General features: G+C 41.4%; 1 protein-coding gene across 5 annotated transcripts; it reads right to left on the reverse strand.

Annotated features, from left to right (window-relative positions):
- Positions 1 to 878: 878 nt before the first annotated feature.
- Positions 879 to 21,068, reverse strand: LOC131405823 (bromodomain-containing protein 8). Of its 5 annotated transcripts, XM_058541052.1 has the most exons (22): positions 20,745 to 21,068; positions 19,422 to 19,518; positions 14,274 to 14,343; positions 13,082 to 13,131; positions 12,727 to 12,849; positions 12,520 to 12,600; positions 12,037 to 12,101; positions 11,194 to 11,330; positions 10,439 to 10,657; positions 9,869 to 10,013; positions 8,752 to 8,961; positions 8,060 to 8,340; positions 7,254 to 7,706; positions 6,859 to 6,952; positions 6,614 to 6,660; positions 5,624 to 5,838; positions 5,342 to 5,434; positions 5,077 to 5,145; positions 4,510 to 4,687; positions 3,450 to 3,554; positions 2,928 to 2,972; positions 879 to 1,287 (listed from the first exon to the last, which is right to left on the reverse strand). In XM_058541052.1, the coding sequence occupies exons 1-22, from the start codon at positions 20,761 to 20,763 to the stop codon at positions 1,228 to 1,230; spliced, it is 2,856 nt and encodes a 951-aa protein (XP_058397035.1). In that variant the 5' UTR covers positions 20,764 to 21,068; the 3' UTR covers positions 879 to 1,227. The 5 variants fall into 5 exon arrangements, with proteins under 5 accessions (XP_058397035.1, XP_058397043.1, XP_058397059.1 ...); XM_058541060.1 differs by lacking the exon at positions 2,928 to 2,972; XM_058541076.1 differs by lacking the exon at positions 10,439 to 10,657 and having other exon boundaries at positions 880 to 1,287; positions 20,745 to 21,067.
- Positions 21,069 to 21,239: the final 171 nt, after the last annotated feature.

Genomic DNA, 21,239 nt, shown 5'->3' on the forward strand with positions numbered 1-21,239 from the left:
GCCAAAAAGAGGTGTAACTTCTAATCATATCTTTCCTCCCTCTCAAGAAGGCTCAAAGTACTAGATAACACACTATTAATCTCCATCTCTTTATAATAAAGGCTTATAATTAGCTCATTTCACTGTTTTGGTTTTTTTTTGTGTGTGTGAGGAAGATCAGCCCTGAGCTAACATCTGATGCCAATCCTTTTTTTTTTTTTTTTGCTGAGGAAGATTTGCCCTGAGCTAACATCCGTGCCCATCTTCCTCTATGTTATATGAGACACCACCACAGCATAGCTTGATAAGTGGTGCGTCAGTGCACGCCCAGGATCCGAATCTGTGAACCCCGGGCCACCGCAGCAGAGCGCGTGCACTTAACCGCTTGTGCCACCGGGCCAGCCCCTCACTGAGTTTTTATATAATAACAGAAGTGGGAATCAACTCAGGTGATAAACTTGGTAACTCAAACTGAGTTTAGCCTTCAAATATCAACGTTATGAATTCTAACACACAAGAACCCTACACATAGAAATAGATAAGTAAATAGTAAAATACTATCCTAGAAATACCATCTGCAAAGATAGTATTAAGGAAGACAAATGTCCAAGATTAAAGTCAGTGCTACCTATGTCCATGCTCTAATCTTCTTTAAACAATGCCATGAACAGAACTCTGAAAACCTTAAGTTTTCCCAAACACTGAAGAAAAGCTAATATAGTCCTTATCACACAATGCAACACTTTAAAACATTAATTATAAATTCAATCTTGGTTACTTACCTTCTCTGAGCTGTAGAAGAACAATTCATATTATAAGACCATTTTCCCCCGCTAACAACATCATTCTCACAAATGATGAAACAGTTATCAAGCAGAAGAAATCACAAGTTACACACATACACACACATAAAGAACACACCAAGGCTAGAGTTTTCTTTCAGAGTTTATTGTATACACACACATTTCACAGGTTGTTTTTTTAAAAAGTCTGTACACTTCACAAGACAGTACAAACTAGCTATAATCTGCTAGCTACACATTAGGACATTAACACAGCCCATGATTTTTGCCCTAAAACAGGCAATTGTGCTACTTCAACTCTCTGAGAGAGATTTTCCCAGTTCATGTCACATGGCCCAGGCACCTCCTCTTCTGTAACTTCCACTTCTGGAACAGGCCCACAAGCCCAAGCTCTATCTTGTTTACTTCTATTTCAGGTTCAGCTCAATGAGGGTACTCTGAGGCTTCACTTTTTCATCTTCATATCCGCTTCAATGGCACAGCGACGCCCCCTGGTTCCCCCATCCTAAATGATAGGCAGACAAAGAAAGGGAGCATGAGTGAGTTGGTTAGGAAGTAAGAGAGAAGATGCAACAAGAATGCTGTGGGATTTGGTTTCTTGGGGGAGAGGGGAGAGAATCAGCAGAAAAATCCAGGAAATGAGGGGCATATATCTGTCTTCCCACAGAGTAGGCTAAAAAGCACCTGGCAGTAGTTTGTGAGAGGAAGAGGAGGACCGAGTATCTTGCTCCTGCCCACCAGAGAGGGCACTAGAGTTCACCTGGGTGTCCCACAGAATGACTATTAGTCATCCCACCCAGGTCCCAAATCATGTACAAAGGAACAGAAAAGTAAAAGAAAGGTGGGAGAGTCAGAAAGGGCAGTGGATAGTGAGATTCTTGGCTAACATACCTGTCCAGCTGTTGGTCCCTATAAGAAAGGCCTTTCCTGCAGACTGACCCTGGCACTAGTTCCCTAGCACCTCCTGACAGTTGTTTTCCATGAGATCAGGACAATCAGAAGGCTTCTTTCCATCTGCTGCTCTCTCCCTGCAGCCCAGCTCCTTCCTCTTGTGCAATATTTTGCTGTCTTCAATAGATAAAAGATCCTATTAACCAGCCTTGCAACAGCCAGCCAATTGCTTGGGGATCCAGAGTGACTGTTGCAGGCCAACAAGAAAGAATGGAGATTATAGTGTTCTGTCTGTGGTACAGGCTGAGGCCTGTAGGTGAGATGAACTAGTGAACACTTTTGCTGGGCCAGGCCATTTTTACATTTCTAACATGCAAGGACTCTAAAATTTTTAGAGCTCATGAACACAAGTTGCCTTTGAGACAACAGTAAGAATAAAAATACCCCCTTGCATTTGTGTAACACTTTAATTTTTTTCAAGCCATTTCCATATCTAGTATCTCATTTTATCCTCACAACATCCCTGTGAGGTAGGCTGGACAGGTACCTCATTATATTAGCTCCATCACACAGATGAGGAAAACAAGGCTCCAAGAGATAATCCAGTGAATTTAAGACCATGTAGTTTTCTAGCCTGATGCCCTTCCATTACATCATGCTTGAGTGCCCCATAATGAACAATACAGAGTCAGAGGTCGTTCAATTCACAGAGGAAAAGAATAGAAGTCTTTAGGCTAGCTTTATTAAGCTTATCTCTAATTCCACCAGCCACTACTGTATGCAGTGGTCATTGTTACTGAGATCTTTATCTTAAATTTGTGATTCAGGCTTCAGTCTTACAACTTAATATTAGGGAAAAAGAAAAAAACTATGTGCTGAGTATCTGGCGGTATGAGGCACACTTTTTTAAAAGCCAGCTAGCAGCTGCTGCTCTGAGCAATCTCCTATTTGTAAGAAAAGAATTGGCAAAAGGTGGAGTCAAGAAATGAGAAGTGGGTGCATCCTAGATCCTTACCAAGAATACCTCATTTCAGCCCAGTGAACTCATAAACAGTTCCTACCCAGCCCACACACACACACATGCAGAAAGACAAGAATGCAGAAGACGACACAGTTTCTTATTCCACGATCTGAATAAACAGAATTCAAGACACTGCCACAGTCTGCATGTTCGATTTCCCTCTGCCACCCACCCCCAGCAGGAGCTGAGAATCTTTGGGGCAACACCACCCCTTGCAGCCATTCAATACTTACAAAGAGAGAGAGAAGGAAGGCAGGAGAGCCCATGGGGACACTGTCCTGTTAGAGGACAAACAAACACTGATCAGGTTCCACGGAAACTCTCAGCCGCAAGCACCCCAAACCTCAGGACAGAGACACAAGCACCACACACACAAAGACAAAATTTAAAAACTCAAGAACAAGAGGAAAGAGATCCAAAAGCAATCTGGCCATTATGCCTCTGGAACAGGAACTGATGGTCCCCAACTGCTGCAACCTAAGTCATTTTCCCCACCTTGCGAGCACTCTCTCAGAGGAATTAATAATTCACTCACTCAGCTCACAATTTCTCCCATGTGACTGGGCCTTCCAGTCACAGCAGGTTTCTTCAATGTTTGGATGGGAGCAAACAACCACCATTCTAAGATTTATATGTTTGTACACCATTGGAATATAGAAGCCCAGCAGTACCAAGTAGTAACACAAGGGTCCTTGGATGCTTCAGACTTCTAGCACTGGACCACTAGCACACAGGCCCTTTCTCGGTCTCCTCACCTTCTCTGAAGCATCCTGTTTGCGGGTAGAATCTCTCCCTCGAAGACTTTTAGCACTGATCCCAGACTCAGATGTTTGCATAATCAACTGTGTGGCCAGGAATTGCTGTAGGGAGAAGAAACAGCGTTGGCCCTAGAGACCTGATCCAGCAAGAAAGAATTAAGACAATCTGGGCTTTGTAAACAGGACTTTGTATAGTATCCTTCTGCAAATAGCATTCAAATACATATTGACTGATTAGAAGTTTGGCATATTAGGTTTTAATTCTTGCTGTGCATGTTAAAAGAATCTGAAAATGCCAAATGGCTCTAACTTTTTTTTTGCTATAATATAGGACGAAAATCTCTCTGCTCTAACAATGAGAAAGAATAAAATTAGATGAACCAAAAATCATTAAGCAATTTAAGTAATTTGGCAGACTGCAGATATAGACAACATCCCTTCAAGTTCAATATCCCAAAGGGCGCCTGTCAATCTAACTACAGGATACAAGTATCTGTGATGAAAAGGGAGAAGACACTCTATTTGATGTTTGTCTGCTATGTATATACTTACTGTAATTAAAAAATATATATTCAGCATTTTATAAAAATTTTATTTAAAAACTCCAGGAAACTGAAGCTATTACCCAAGAAAGGTAGAAGACAGTCATGAGCCACAAAACGTTTTGGTCAATGACGGACTGCATATATGACAGTGGTCCCATTAAGATTAGTACCATATAGTCAAGATGTGTGGCTGGCTATACCATCTAGGTTTGTGTAAGTACACTCTATGATATTTGCACAACAACAAAATCGCCTAACAACACATTTCTCAGAATGTATCCCCCTCATTAAGCAATGCATGACTGTAGGCAATGCATGACTGTATTCTCTCACAACTTTTACCAAACCAACATGAATCCAGCAAGAGCAGCAAAATTATGTTCCTAAATATGTTCCTGATGGCTATTTCAAATAAAAGTCACAGCATCCCTTCTTAAGTAACATTGATATGAATCCTTCTCTTGAGTATTTTCATTTCATCCTTGCTAAAACAATAAGGATCCTCAGAGTACCTGGATCTGCTCCAAGACATCTCGCTGCATTTCTACTGCCATGTGATAGACATCATGGTCCGAGCTATTATACATTACAGCATTCTGGAACATCAGCATAATGTCACGCTGAAATTCAGCTGTGCTGCGGATCAGTCCATTTTCAATGTTTTTCTTAATAGTTGACAAATCCATAGGCCTAAAAGAAAGAACAGGGGTAAATGGTGCAGAGAGGGGAAGAGGACTCAACTAGATCCCTGAATATATTATTACCATATATACCTTCTCATATATACTTTAAGTCTCAGCTGCCAGGACTCAAATGCCAACCCCTCACCCCCAAACATGCACTTAACCCAAAAACCAAAGTCAGTCTACAAATTAAGCATTGAGAAAGGTAATAAAGGAAGTTAATTCTTTTAGACTATCATTGGTGATCTAGCCACTGAAATGATCAGTTTAGCACTTGGTCACCCTTACTCACATCAAAAACATCTGCTTTAAACCTACTGTCTAAAGCAAAAATCCACTAAGCCTGGACAACTTACAATTCAGGCAAGTCAGCATGCTGAACGGATCATGGCTTACCTCTGTACAATGCTGTGGTAGCCAGGTGCTATATCATCTGTAACAGGCTGCAGGAAGACATTGGCATACCTGTCCAAAAAGAATAAGGTGCAATTACTGACTTAACCTCCAGAAGCACAGGTAAGGGAACTTGATCTAAGTAGCTGCAAGTTGTAAAAGCCAACGCCACCAGTCCCGAATAAGCCTACTCAGACTTTTTTTTTAGTCACCAACAATGAGGAAGAGCACAAGAAAATGTTCCTACTGATTGGTAAAGCTCACTCACCTATGATTAGCTGCAGCTCTCCATACAAGCATGATAGCTTTCTTCCAGATTTTCTGTGCCTGAATAGCTTCCTGATCCTCACTACAGACAGAGCTGAAATAAAAGAAATATAGGAGTCCCACTAGGCATAAGTCAAAAAAAAAAAAAGCCCTAATTATTTCTTGTCAACTATTTGTTCCAGGCCAAGAAAGGGAAGATGAAAAAGTAAGATTAAATAAAAGATCCTCTCCTACTTCTCACCTTCACTGCCTTGACCTCAAAGAAAGAATCTCAGATACTCACAACTGTGAAGAAGCAGGGCTGCTAGGGATGGAGTCTGCCAGTGTGTGGGACTGCAGCGTAGCATTGTGTATGCTAAAGCCATCATCACTCTCGCTCACAGGAGGTTCATTATCCATTTCCGACAAATAGCCTTCTCCTTGATCTTCTTCCTTAGGCTCCTCTAGGCTGGCGGCTTCACTGACTCCATCTTCCTCATCATCCTCACCTGGGGCATCCTTAGACACAGTGTGCTCCAGTCAACAAATGCAAACAAAGCTATCCAGCAAAGCATCATTAAACATCATCTGTCTTTGGGTTAGATCAGTTCTATAAAATGGCCTCACACTGTTTCCTGACTGAGCCCTCTATCACTTATACTAACATCTACTTACAGATACTGACTGATCAAGTAATTTAGAACCTGGACAAAGAATAAGACCCAGGATCTTTTTAAAAGGAAGAAAAAAAAAAAAGCTACTTACTTAAAACTAAGCTAAGAGGCGTTCCTTCTTTCCCCTTGCTCTTGAGAGGAACTCTGACCCTGGGTACAAAGTTATCAAAAATAGTTTTATTTTGAGTCTCATCTGATGGAGCAAGCTCACATCACATTACTTTAATTCTGTTTATTACTACTGCTTTAGTAATTCTAAAAAGACAACTTTGGATGATTTTCTCTGGATAGTGTAATTAATAATCTGATTTCTTATATCTTTTTGCTGGCTCTGGTATCCCTATACACTCCAAATCACTCTGGATGTATCAAAGCTTCTTTGTGCATTATATGCAAAGAAAGGTCTGTGCGATGTTCACACACTCTTTCAGATGGCAAGCACATGTTGCCATAGTACTCCCCCTATGCCTGACTGTCCACTGCAGCTTTTCCCCACGCAACTCCTTAACCAGTCTCATCTCAGAGAATAAAGATGGGAGTTTACTGAAATTCATTAAAAAGATAGTGCTATAGGGGAATCTGTTAATATGGCAAGAGGAATAAAGAAAAGTCTGAAATACCTTTATCTGGCTTCCAAAAATAGTCCCTGATTCTTCTTTCAATGAGTCTGCAGAGGAGAGAAAGACTACCTGAAGATTTTTCCACCTTAGCCTTCCCCTTCCTATGGACAATAATCCCCTGCAGCTCTCCTTTCCACGCTGACCTATTCTACCTCCTCTACTTGCCCACAACCCACAATCCCTCAGAAGCCAAAGCAAATGATTTCAAGTTAATTACAGAGTACAGATTTCCTGGCATTATTTACCTGACATTTCAAACTTGTGCTGAGTTTCTCCCTCTAAAGGATCTTCGATGGGATTTGAGCCATGTGATGGAGACAACATGCTTTCAGGGGATGCCTGAAGAGCAAAAAGAACAAATACCCTAAGTAGTGGTAAATCACTATAGGTTACACAATTTTATTCTTCAATGATAATGAGACTATAGAAGAAATTCTAAGTCCTACCCATTTAATATGATTCTAATGGTCACCTTAATAGGAATACGATAAGTATATATAGCACTGATCACACCTATGGGCTTTGGACACATCAAACATGTCAGAATCCAGGAATGAAACAGGAAAACCAAAGTAAACTAAACTGTCACTTCTTACCCAAGGTATAACCCTCCATCCTTCCAGCCCCTGATCTTAAATACCTCTGTCTTCACAGCTGTAAGTGGAGTCTCATCGCCTTTCCCAATGGAAACATCTGCTTCCGCAATCTCTCCAGTTGCAGCACTTCCGGGTTCCTCGTCTAAGTCCTGACTCCTGAGTTCTGGTGGCTCCATACTTGTGGCTGGAACAACTCCAGCTACTATTTCAGCCCCTGAAATGCCTTGCTCTTGTTCTGCAGGTTCCATTTTGATCTCAACACTGGGCTCCCTGATGTCCACCAGTTCATGAATTCCCTTGTTTTCTGTTTCCTCAAATTCCAGCCTCTCTTGCTTGACCGTCGTCTCTGGTGCAGGGAGAGGTACTGGCTTGTCCCGCTCCTGCTGCATAGGGTGCTCCCAGGGGCCAGGCAGGGACTGGGGATCATCATTCTCTTCACAGAATGAAAGTGCCGCTTCCACTGCTGCCACATCCAGCACTTCAGGATGATCATCTACCTGTCCCATAATACATACATTGTTGAAGTCACAGAAAGAAGCCCAAGTCCCTCAATTCTGTTAGCACCAAGTGAGATGGCCTGAATCTGCAGCTTCTCTCTCCATCTTCTCCATGTAGGAGAAGCAACCAATGGACAGGCACCTGTCCTGTGCAAACTAGTAACATAAGGATGGCTGGGGAGATGACTACTATGTCAGCACCAAATGGCTTTCAAACTACAGAGATGGAGATAGGCAGAAGCAGGAGAGTTGTTTGTTTTAATAATTCTTACTATGAGAAGCAAGGAGAGGCTGAGGAGAGAAGCCTATGCAGGACCCATGAGAGATTCTTTTAGGCTTTCCTGAATAATTACCTTGTCTTCAATGATGGCAATGATGTCTCCAACAGTCTCAAAGTCCAGCTCTTCACCTGTGTAAGACACAGCAATATCCATCTTCTCAGCCAGATCTAAATCTTCCTTCCCATCTATGCTGGGAGCCTTTGATCCTCCAGAGGCCTCTGCTACTCCTGATCGGAAACACTCTTCTTTGATAGAATTGATGATCATGGAGATTTCACTGCTATCCATTGAAACAGTCACAGTATGTGGATCCCCCACAGCCTCCATGGGAACACAGGTGTCAGGCTGACTCACTGAATAACAGGAAGAGAAAAACATCTTAGAAGCTTATTTGGTACCAAGTGACCACCTGGAGGTCAGGCCAAGGCTGTAGACAGATGTCAAGAACCCACACATTTAAGCCGGAAAAAGTTATCTTACATCTGCCTATGTTTTCTTCTCCCCAGTTTTCTCTAGAAAGTAAGGTGAGAACACATTCTCAAGCCCGCTCATATGTGTACTTAGCCTTTTGCCCCAACACATAAATACCCACCCACCTCTTCTCACAACCTTGTTTTTCTAAGGATAAAGATGGCATATTTCCATGAAGAACAGAACAGAAGCATCTGAACTGGAGCTGATGCTCTTGGTGACCTTTCTCTAACTGAAGCTCAAGATGAAATTTTGGACCTAGTGGCTGCTCAGGGCGTGGGTCAGGGACGCACCTGGAGCTACACTCTCAGGAGTGGAGACAGCCGGAGTAGAAGATGGTGCTGGCAGCGCAGGCATCATGACAATGGTAGCCTGGGACACAGACTCTACAGGGGGTGGCACAAGTTTAACTGGAGGTTCACTGGCAACAGTAGTGAAGGAAGCAAGAGGTGTGGTGAACTGTGTAGGACCAGCTTCTAAAAGCCGGGAAAGAGTGGGAGCACCTAACAGACAAAGAGGTACACAAAATGAGGTAAGAAGAAAGCACATGAACAAGAAGCAATAGCCACTTTAAGACTCAACCAAGAAAATTTTTAGTTTTGAAGGATGAAAGCAATTCCTCTGTTGAATAAGCTCATTATCTGTATCTTTACTTTCTCCAACCTTACTTAAAATCTGCCCACTTAGGAATGACCCAAAACACTAGACCACACAATGTATATGAAAAACGGGTAGTAATTTTTCCTCAGAAGAAAATTAAACAATAACAACAACAAAAAAAAACCCCACACAAAAAACTGGTATGAATAAATCTGTCACTTATGCTGAAGTTAAGCATGCTATAAACCACCCAAATTCAACCCCATTCCAATACCAATACCTAATGTTTGTTTGGTATACTGTAAAGCTTTTTCTTTTTTTTTTTTTGCTTTGCATTTTCTACCTTAATTCTTACTACATCCTTGTGAAGTATATACATTGCAGTTAATACAAGACAAAACAGGCTCAAGAGTTAAGTTACCCATGCAAGGTCACAAAACCAGTGTGCAGCAGGCCTGACACTAAAGTCCAGTTCTCTGGTTCCAAATCGCATTCCCCTATTCTATAATCTCAGATCTCTCTAGCACTCTTCCATGATTTTACAAGCCCCAGAGACAAAGCTTCACTATTAACTTCACTATTCCTCTCATCGATATCTATGCTGTGGTCTTCCAGAGCTATCAATATTTTGAAGATGGAATGGATTTACAATCTGGGACACTACGTGGTTTAACAGGTAAGGAGCTCCAAGGTTGGGCCTTAAATGTAGGATTGACAGTTGCTTAGTAACAAAGGCTAGAAACCAAGAGCAGCCAATGCCAAGTTCAACACCTCTGAAGTAAAGTCGATAAGAGAAAAGTGGTGTCTTACCTGAGGCAGCAGGGGAGGCTGCAACAGTGTTGGCTGTTTGCTGCATCTCCCCACCATGTATCATTGGAAGGACCCCGCCTACCTCCAGGAGGACACCTGTATTGTTCAGGTGGCCAGAAGCCACAGCCATTTCACTCTCACTCACCTACCAAGGAAGAATAGAGGTGAAGGCTACACTCAAGCTTTCCTTTACTAACACTTCCCAAAAAAGCTCCAGCAGTTGACCAAACTTCATGAAACTAGAAGTTAATATCCAAAGAGAATAATTTCAGACCCAAGGGAAACTCTAATTTTCAAAACTTATTTGACAAGAGTTCTCTGGAGAAGAGAACCACAATAATTGTGGTTTCAGATACCTCAAGGCCCAAGGATACTATCAACTTACTGGTTTTTGGGTTTAGTTTTTAATTTTTAGTTTTTTTAAGTTTTCGTTTTAATTAACATTTAACTAGCAGATCTCTTCCTCTTTTGAACTGTTTTTTTTTTCCATGTCATATTTTAGGTCCCAGGCACTCCCTTCCAAAATACTAAATCACCACAGCTCTCAAACACCCACAGAAGTCTCCATACCAGTCTGGGGCTAGTAGGCAGGAGGCTGCCCTTCTTCAAGAGCTCTGACAGCAGAGGGGAGGGGGGTGGAGTTGCTTTCTGTCCAAGCATCTTTTTCTGGGGTGAATCATCTGTTACTGGGGTCATGGGGGCTTCTAAGGGTGCAGAGCCTGGAGGAAGGGTGTCAGGAATTCCAGGAAACGAGGTGACTGGGGTACTCGGCAAAGTCCCAGGGGTTACCTAAGAGACAACAGAGAACCTTTATCTGACTTCTCAAACTCTGGAAGGTTCCCTACTAATCTGGATGGGTTAGTGTGTCTATTACTTTATTAGTCCTGAATGGAATTGCCCAGAAACCCTCTCTACCCCTCTTGCTCTCAGCCACACCTTCCTTCTCCACAATTTTTTCTCTTCCACCCACTCAAACCCACAATGAGCCAACCTTCCACCCAACCTGCCTTTTACAAACTCCTTACCCACTACCAATATTATATTTGCAAGGAAACTGCCCCTTATTTCACCAGGAATTTCATGAGGCTAGTGCACGTACAAACAATTCCTTTACATAGTCTTTTATCTATCTCTCGAAAGATCAAAAACTTCAGTGTTTTTATGTCCATCCTTGTCTTTGAGCATAGAACATGGCAAATTAAGTCTTTAACATTCAGACCAAGAAAGGAAGTTGCCTCAGGCCAAAAGTGGTTTCCCATCACTCAGCTTTCTGCTGGCTTATTGCCCCTTTGCTGATTAATTCCTGCGGATGGAAATATACTCACCCCAGAGGTGGCCTCTTCCATAGTGGTTGTAGTCAAGTCCCCAAGTGGATAATCACCTCCTGGGGAGGCAGAATCTATAGGAGAGCGAACCATCACAGCGGGTAACCTCCGAGGGGGTGTTTTTACTGCTTGACGAGCTAGAACATAAAAGAGAACAATTTCTAAGTCTTCAAGATTAAATAAATGAAACTAGAGGCTACTTTGCTATTATCTAGTAAAGGACAAATAAAGATGTTGCTTCACTAAAGCAGCATTATGAGTGTGCATTAGAAAACTTTCTTTAACACTTCTGAGAGACAGGTAACTTTTTAACCTGACTTTTCCTAAGAGCACTTCTTACACTAAGCAAATTCACTTTAACTATTTAACTATCCCAAAGGTCCTTGGAGTAGGAAAGTGGTTGAAATATCCCTCAATATCCTCTTCAACAACTTATTAGGATTCTGCTTTTAACAAGAGAAAAAGACCTCATTGGCTCAAAGCACACATTCCTAGAGTCATAAATGCTTAAGTTCCTCCCCTTATCCAATGACTGAGCTATTCTCAACCTTTTTACAAGCTTTTGACTTCTAAAATCTTAATTACGTTCAGTGTCTTATTATCAAGCCTTTTGTCCTAAAAGGACACAAGGTCTAGCAAGATCTGAACAGAGCTAATTTTCTAAGAGTTTCTTCCTGGACAAAAAGGGATATTTTCATTCTGATAAAAGAGAAGATGACAGAGAATAGTGTGCAAGTAAACTGGAATCAGTAAATTCTATGTTACAAAATAGTCTTCAACTGTCATTAGCATACAGTACTTACTATATAGTCAATTGCTAAACAGTCACTAGGTTCAGCTTACCCTGATAGGCAGCATCTGTAGCCTTCCTCTTTACTTCAGCCTCCTCCTCCTCCAATTTCTTTTTCCTGAAGAGGGAATTCATGGTTCAATCCTAACCAGCTCTAGGTCCTCCTCATAGTGCCCTCACAAGGAAATTTTTTGCCAGGCTAGCACTTTCTGAAGGAAAGGCCTAAAAAGGAATCCTCATCAGCAAAACAGGGAATTTTGAGTGTACTGCCTAACTACAAAATTCTTTACCCAGGCAAACTAGAAACGCTTTTAAGTTAGAACTAAGTTATGTTCTCACATTGAAATGTTCCATCACATTACCTTCCAGGACTCACTCCCCCCTCCCAGCTACCAGGCCACTCTGTAGCTTTCCCCTTCTAGAATCTCTCAAGTCTAAAGGGATGGCAGATGAAGGAAATAAGCCAGATTACTTGAGGAAAGGGAGTAAAAAGAAAGAAAGGAGTGTAGACGGAAGAACAATATAATATAACCCACATCGCAATGTCATTGCAAAGCTCATCCAGTCTGCTGTCCATGTGCCCAGCTTGAATTAGTTCTGCATCTCTTTTCAGTCGTCTGTAGGAAGAAAGAGAGGTAAGAAGACTGGGTTTTTTTAATCTGCTATTTAAAAAATTCTGACAAGTATCAGAAGTCAGCCCCTTTTGTCTCTCCCAACCATTTGGCATTCTCTCTAATAAGTACCTATATTTTTCCTGGGTTTCCTTTATCACTTTCTTTAGTTCCTCAACTCGTTCAGCAGTCAGTTTCCGAACAATGACATCTTCAACAGTTTCCACCACTTCTCCCTTTTCACCTCGTTTCCGTCTGTGGAAAATTAAAAAAAAAAAAACAAAAAAAAACAAGACACAACCATTTGAATAAGGGAACATTTGTTCTCACTCCCACTTGCTTTCTTTGAGCCTTCTCCACCACCTAACCATGGATAACTTCTGCTATACTTTTATCACCCAGTTATATAAATAGATACAAATCAGACTTCCTCAGTAAACACTCTCCACTTAAAAGATTTGGCTTAAGTGCCTGGTTCTATACTCACTTTGGGGTCTCGGTAGTCTCTAGAAGCTCTGAGTACTGGGAAGCACAATGCTATGAAAAAAAAAAGCAAATATGATGAGCAAACCTGGAAAGGAATGAACTTTCAAAGTTTCAACATATTAGACCCAGGTTTAGAAAGGGGAGCTATATCTAAGATATGAGTGGTTTCTAAGAGGACAAATTACTGTGCAATCAAATCAGTTCAAAATAATCAATACCAGGACACAGAAAAGGAAGTTTTCTCACTTGGAGTTTGTGTATTTGGGGAAAGACAACCTAATAGCCAATATTTATAGCTAGTATCTATTGAGTAGTCACCATATGCAAGGCACTGTGCTAAATGCTTTATAGGTATTACCACAACTAACCTTTATAACAATCCTGAAGCAAAGTTTATTTCTATTTTACAATAGGGATAAACTGAGAAAACTGAGGATCATTGTCCAAAGTTTTTAAGTAGAGTCATATTAAACCCAAATCTATCTAACCCCCAAGCGTGGGCTCTTAACTGTTATGCTACACTGACAAGAATAGTTTGCAATACAAGCATACAGGGATGGATTGGCAAACAGTGGGAAAAAGGAAAAAGTATTCTCAACTATTCTCCCTATTCATGGTATAAAAGCTTTGTGATTAAAGGGCAGGAAGGGAACCCACTTCACATCTCAAAGACTGCTCTAAAAGAGGACTTGTTTCGGGGCCGGCCTGATGGTGTAGTGGTTAAGTTCGCATGCTCAGCTTTGTGGCCCGGTGTTCGCAGGTTCGGATCCTGGGCACAGACCTATGCACCACTCCTCCAGCCATGCTGTGGCAGCATCCCATATGCCAACTGGGGGAAGACAGGCGAGGATGTTAGCTCAGGGCTAATGTTCCTCAGCAAAAAGAGGAAGATTGGCAACAGATGTTAGCTCAGGGCCACTCTTCCTTCCCCCCCCAAAAAAGGAGGATTTGTTTGGGAACTTACTTTTTTTTTCTTGACAAAGATGATTTTTTTTTTATTTCTGTAACTTTTTTAGATTTCTGTAAATTAATAGATGGACTTTAATTCTCATTAAATTATATAGCCAAAATAAACATCAATACAGCTAAGAACCTGACTATACAATCCTAACCCTGATTACACATCCGAATCACCTTAGAATTTTTATAGGAACACAAAATCCATGGCCATGTCAGCAGCACAGGGAACTTACTTTTTGAGAGAACCAATCTGGAGGGCGGCCAGGTTCTGCAAAAGGCTTGATTGCTCTGCTAACTGATACCCTGCAAAATGAGAAAAGCCTTCTTACAAAACAAATAGAAAAAAAAGATGGAAGGCATGCTGAGAGTTCAAGGTTTAGAGTACAAACTTTGGAAGAAAACACTGCCATTGGGAAGTATTCTGAAATATGTGACTAAGGAAAATGACACAACCACTTAAAAGTCATTTAGAGGGAAAGAGTCATTGCTAAACAGTTCTCCTAGGTGATATATTTCCTGGGTGAAGTGAAGGTACTAGAATCAAGTAAACTATCATTTCTGTTCATTTTGGAAAATATTTTTATGTTGATTTTAGTTCTTTTAGAAAAGACTTGCCTTTTGAAAAGCAATTTGTAATATATTCCAGACCCAAAAAACTTATCCTTTGATCCACTAATACAGCTCCTAGGAATGTAATATAAGGAAATAATTTAACAAAAGAGCAAGCACCAAGAAGAAAGCACCATGTAGATTTGATCAGACTGATGAACAGTTAGGTTTTTCCTAAACATCTGCAAGAGGATGTTTAACTTATGGCACTTCAACTCTATGAAATATTAAACAGTTCATAAAAATAATTATGAAATATATGTGGTGATATGGAATATATTTATAACATAATATTAACTGAAAAAAGATGACACAATTTTCTGCCATGATGCAATCACACAACCTTTAAAAAAGTTGTAGGTATAAAGACAAAGAAAGAAATAGACAAAAATGAAAACAGTTGGACTGTGACAGGATCAAGGAAGAGTGTAAAGGGGCTTCAACTGGGTCTATGTTTATTTCTTTAAAAAAATCTGAGGGAAACATGACAAAATATTAAGATTTGTTAAGTCCAAGTACTAGGTACATGGGCACTATATTACTCTCCACACTTCTCTATGTGGTTGAAATATTTCATAATTTTAAAAAGAAAAAAGTGTGGGGGCCGGCCCACTGGCACAAGCGGTTAAGCGCGCGCACTCCCCTGCGGCAGCCAGGAGTTTGTGGGTTCGGATCCCAAGTGCGCACCCACGCACCGCTTGTCAAGCCATGCTGTGGCGGCGTCCCATATAAAGTAGAGGAAGATGGGCATGGAGGTTAGCCCAGGGCCAGTCTTCCTCAGCAAAAAAAAGAGGAGGATTGGCAGATGTTAGCTCAGGGTGGATCTTTCTCACAAAAAAAAAAAAAAAGAGCTAAAAAGAAAAAAGTTTTTAAATTTTGTGTGAGATAATGGTATCACAGAGCTCTTTTCCTTTATAAAAAGTAGTTTACTTTAACATTGTTATACGGATAGCTATCAGCAAAAACTAAAGTTTGATCCATAATTTACACCTTATACCAAGAAAAGCCCCAAATGGACCAAAGATTTAAATGTTTAAAAAAATTTAACCATGAGGGGCCAGCTGGCGGCTTAGCAGTTAAGTGTGCGCGCTCCGCTGCTGGTGGCCCGGCTTCGGATCCCGGGCGCGGACCGATGCACCGCTTCTCTGGCCATGCTAAGGCTGAGTTCCACATACGTCAACTAGAAAGATGTGCAACTGTGACATACAACTATGTACTGGGGCTTTGGGGGGAAAAAAAAAAAGGAGGAGGACTGGCAATAGATGTTAGCTCAGGGCTGGTCTTCCTCAGCAAAAAGAGGAGTATTAGCATGGATGTTAGCTCAGGGCTGATATTCTTCACCAAAAAAAAAAAAATTTAACCATGAAAGTACTAGGAGAAATCATAGGAGAATTATTTTATAATCTCAGACTAGGGAAGAACTTTCTAATTATGTCCCCAAATCCAGGAGCTGTAAAAGAAAATTATTAATAAACTATATTTTAAAAGTCTTAATGTAAAAATATCACCATACGCAAAGCCAAATGGCACAATGGTTTAAAAAAAAAATGCATCTCATAGCTCAGACAAGTGGCTAATCTCTCTAATATATAAGGAGCCCCCCCAAATTAAAGAGAAAGACTAATAATCAAATAGAAGAATAGGAAAAAGTAGTTTACAGAAAAGGAAATACAAGTGGCTCTTTAACACATGGAAGATATTCAACCTCACTCATAATAGGATAAATGCAAATGAAAAATATGAGAACTATTTCTCATCTTTTATAATACTGTCAAAGATCAAAACACCTAACAACACATTCTATGAGCCAGGGCATAGAAAACATGTACTCTGATATACTACCAATGGGAGTATAAATTGAAACAATCTCTGAGTGGGGCAATTTAAAATATCTATCAAATTTAATAAACTCATATATTCTTTGACCCAATAATTCTATTTTTCAGTTTATCTTAGATATAATTTATACATAACTATGCAAGGTTATATTTGTATTAACAAACGTCCACCAATAGAGTATCAGTTAAATAAATTATGGTATATTTCTAAAACATGCAGCTGCTAAAAAAATAGGTATGACATACAACTTCATATACAGATATGCAATGATCTATAAGATTTAGTACTAAGTTAAAGAAAAAAAGAGAAGCAGCAGCAGCAAGGTAAAGAACAGTATGTACAGTATATAATCATTTGTGTTTAAAAAGGAGAGGGAGAGGGCCGGCCCCATGGCTTAGTGGTTAAGTGCGCGCGCTCCGCTGGTGGCGGCCCGGGGTTCGGATCCCGGGCACGCACCGACGCACCACTTCTCCGGCCATGCTGAGGCCGCGTCCCACATACAGCAACTAGAAGGCTGTGCAACTATAACATACAACTACCTACTGGAGCTTTGGGGAAAAAAAGGAGGAGGATTGGCAATAGATGTTAGCTCAGAGCCGGTCTTCCTCAGCAAAAAGAGGAGGATTAGCATGGATGTTAGCTCAGGGCTGATCTTCCTCACAAAAAAAAAAAAAAAAAAAAGGAGAGGGAGAAAGAAAATATATATTTGCTCATGTATACAAAATTAATGCCAGAGACACACAAGAAATTGCTAACGATGGGGAGATGAGGTACAGTGATGGGAGGAAGACACTGTGTATCATTTTGAACCATATGACTCAGTACTTCCTCAAAAAATAATAGCTACTACCTAGAATACTCTGGTTTCATCTTTGAAAAGTTACTTGAAAAATATATAAAGTCGCAGAAATGCTAAGTGTGACCAGTGATAGTGCTTTTGTAAACTCATTTGAATGGTTAAAGTAGTAAAGATATACCATATAAACACAAATTTGTATATTAAGTAATTATAAGGCTTAAGACAATTAAAGTGTCCTTAGATCCTGAGGGGGAAAAAAGACTAATGTTAAAAATGAAAAGGGGCGGGGCCAGCCCAAGGGCATAGTGGTTAAGTTTGCACACTCCGTGTCAGGGTTCCCCGTTGGGATCCTGGGCACAGACCTACACACTGCTCATTAAGCCACGCTGTGGGGGCATTCTACACACAAAATAAAGGAAGACTGGCATAGATGCTAGCTCAGCAACAATCTTCCTTAAGAAAAAAGAGGAAGATTGGCAATAGATGTTAGCTGAGGGCCAATCTTCCTCATCTCCCCCCAAAAAAGAAAAGGGGTATATCCTGGTAGCAAAAAAGATCGGAAACCACAGTCCTACTGTCTGGTACTTAAAAAGAAATACTGAGGGACCGGCCCCGTGGCGTAGCGGTTAAGTGCGCACACCAACACACCGCTTGTCAGGCCATGCTGTGGCAGCGTCCCACATAAAGCGGAGGAAGATGGGCATGGATGTTAGATCAGGGCTAGTCTTCCTCAGCAAAAAGAGGAGGATTGGCATGCATGTTAGCTCAGGGCTGATGTTCCTCACACAAAAAAAAAAGAAATATTGAGTGCCTAGACAATTCAACAAATACTGGGTACTGAGACAGCTGGGTATCTAAATGCAAAAGAGACCCCTGCCTTACAACATACACAAAAATTAACTCAAAATGGATCAAAGACCTAAATGTGTAGAGATAAAACTATAAAGCTCTTAAAAGAAAATATAGAAGTAAATGGTTTCTTAACTATGACACCAAAAGCACAAGCAACAAAAGAAAAAATAGATAAATTGGACATATCAAAATTAAAAACTTTTGTGCTGTAAAAAATACCAATCAAGAAAGTGAAAAGACAACACACAAAATAAGAGAAATATTTGCAAATCATCTATCTGACAAGGGATTTCTGTCCAAAATATAGAAAGAATTCTTAAAACTCAATAATAAAAAGATAAATAAACCAAAAGATCTGAGCAGACATTTCTCCAAAGAAGATATACAAATGGCCAATAAGCATATGAAAAGATGCTCAACATTAGTCATCAGGAATATGCAAAGCAAAACCACAATGAGATACCATTTCGCACTCACTAGTATGGCTATAACCAAAAAGACAGACAATAAGTGTTGCGGAGCACACAGAGAAATTGGGGCCCTCATTTACTGCTGGTGGGAATGTAAACCAGTGGGGCCCCTTTACAAATAGTTTGGCAGTTCCTTAAAAAAGTTAAACATAGAGTTACCATTCGTCCCAGCAATTCCACTCTTTCAAAAGAATTGAAAACATACATCTGCACAAAACCTCATATACGAATGTTCATAGCAGCATTAATTATAATAGTCAAAACAAGTGGAAACAACCCAAATGTTCATTAACTGATGAGTGGATAAACAAAATGTGGCATACCCATACAGTGGATTATTTTAGTCATAAAAAGAAATAAAATACTGATACATGCTACCATTTGGATGAACCTCGAAAAACATTACACTAAGTCAAAGAAGCCAGTCATAGAAGGCCACAAATTATGATTCTATTTACATGAAATGTCCAAAATAGGCAACCTAGAGAGACAGAAAGTAGATGAGTGGGTTGCCTAGGGGTGGGGGGATGGATGTTAGGGAGGTGTAGAGGAGATTGCAGAGTGACTGCTAAGGGGTAAGAGGTTTCTTTTAGGGGTAATGAAAATGTTCCAAAATTAGACTGTGATGACGGTTGCACAACTCTGTGAATACACTAAATTCTGTGATTATACTGGCTTAATTTTATGGTATGTGAATTAATAAAGCTGTTAAAAAAGAAATACTTCTCAAAGGTTAGTATGGAATCCATCAGTGTAAAAAAATACCCAACAGTTTCTAAGACCCATGAAAGGAGACATCCTAGATACCTTACCAATTTTGATCTCCACTCCTCATGACAGAAGACGCTAAACACAGCTTCTCTCGGATAGACCACGGCTCTGTGGGGCCAGTACTCAGCAGCTTGTGTTCTGAAATGAGAGAAGGCTTAGAGACAACCACTAAGACAGTGGTTCTAAGCCCCAAAGGCAAGTGGCCAGCCCAGTGGCACAGCAGTTAAGCGTGCACACTCTGCTTTGGCAGCCTGAGGGTTCCCAGGTTCAGATCCCGGGTGCACATCAACCCACCACCTGTCAAGCCATGCTGTGGCGGAGTCTCATATAAAGTAGAGGAAGATGGGCACAGACGTTAGCCCAGGGCCAATCTTCCTCAGCAAGAAAAAAAAAAAAGAGGAGGACTGGCACCGGATGTTAGCTCAGGACTGAGCATCCCCACCAAAAAAAAAAAAAAAAAAAAAAAAAGCCCCAAAGGTAGGACTAGACGCCTAATACAAAACAATACAACCAACTTTTAAGGACAAAGAGAGCTATCACCAAATCTTGATTTTCATCTTCCTAGTAAAATGCAACCACTGAGGCGGTCCCTATTGACTGCATGCGAATTGTACTCTATCTGGCAAAAGATTTTATTTCTTCGAATGCCATGTCTACTCTGCTTTACTCAAAAAAAAAAACGTGGGGGGAATGTCAGTTTCCCTTCAGTTTGGGAGAACCGCCTTATATTTAAGGCACTTCTCCCAAAACGCCCAGTTTTAAGAATACGTTATTCCAGTTTGAACGCAAGGGCTTATTTCCCACGACTCCGAGCGCCACCCCCCCTACCCCGCCCCCACTGCCCCGCCTCCTTCGCAAAAACTTGTTTACTTCTCTCAGTAATTCCACTTCCCTTTAGCTGTCGGGCTTAAAAGACCTCTTCGATCCATGAAACACACGAAAATGGCTGAGATGCATGAAACCCAATTTCCCCAATGGCACAAAAAGCTCTCGGTTAAAATACCGGGCCTCACAAACGTTAGTCAGAAAATGAATGCCGGCCACTCCGTATGGCCCACAGCGTTTCTCCACCCGCGTGTCCGAGTCTCTAGAGCACCTTTATCTCTCACCCCACAGAGCTCCCAAACACACAAGGATTCACTGAGCTGCTTCTCTCAAATCTCCGCGGCCTCCCTGAGACACAAGATTCAACACGGCTAGGCCCCTAACCGTTGGCCTTCACGACACCGTCGAGCAAAGGTCTCTGAAGACCCTGGGCTCTCAGGCAAATCATTGCTCCTACTCCCTAAGCGTGTGGCAGAAAATCTGGCGCCTGGCCTCCGCTCTACAAACGCCTTCCACGCAAAAGCAGCCCAGATACTTACTGCCCGTTCCTGTAGCCATCTTGGCCCCGATGTCTCCAACCCCGGAGGCGAGACAGCCTAGCAGGGCCGAAACCCGGGGAACTCTGGGAAGCAGAGTCCGGGAGTTTGTTCGCGGTGCCTCCTGGGAAATGGAGTCCCACACCCCAACGCGCGACGAAAAAGCACCCTAAACCAGGTCTCTTTGTGCGCACCTGGGAAGGAATGTGCTAAAGAAGAACAAAGGATGGCGGCTGAAGCCTCAGGATTTCCTTTAGGCTTCTTAGAAAAGAAATACCTAGGGTTCAAGAAAAAGTGTTAAGCGGGCAGGATTTCAGCCGACCCAACTCCAAACTCCGACAGTTGGTAACCCGGACCCACATTAGAGCGGAGAAGTCAAAGCCCCGAGCAAACGGTCTCCCAGCCTCGCCCGCCCCCTTTCCTTGCGCTGATTGGTAGCTGCAAGCTTCGCTATCTGATTGGCCGAACGAACGCAGCGCGTAATTTAAAACATTGTAT

Source organism: Diceros bicornis, chromosome 1, assembly GCF_020826845.1.
Source record: "Diceros bicornis minor isolate mBicDic1 chromosome 1, mDicBic1.mat.cur, whole genome shotgun sequence".
NCBI classification, from domain to species: Eukaryota; Metazoa; Chordata; class Mammalia; order Perissodactyla; family Rhinocerotidae; genus Diceros; species Diceros bicornis.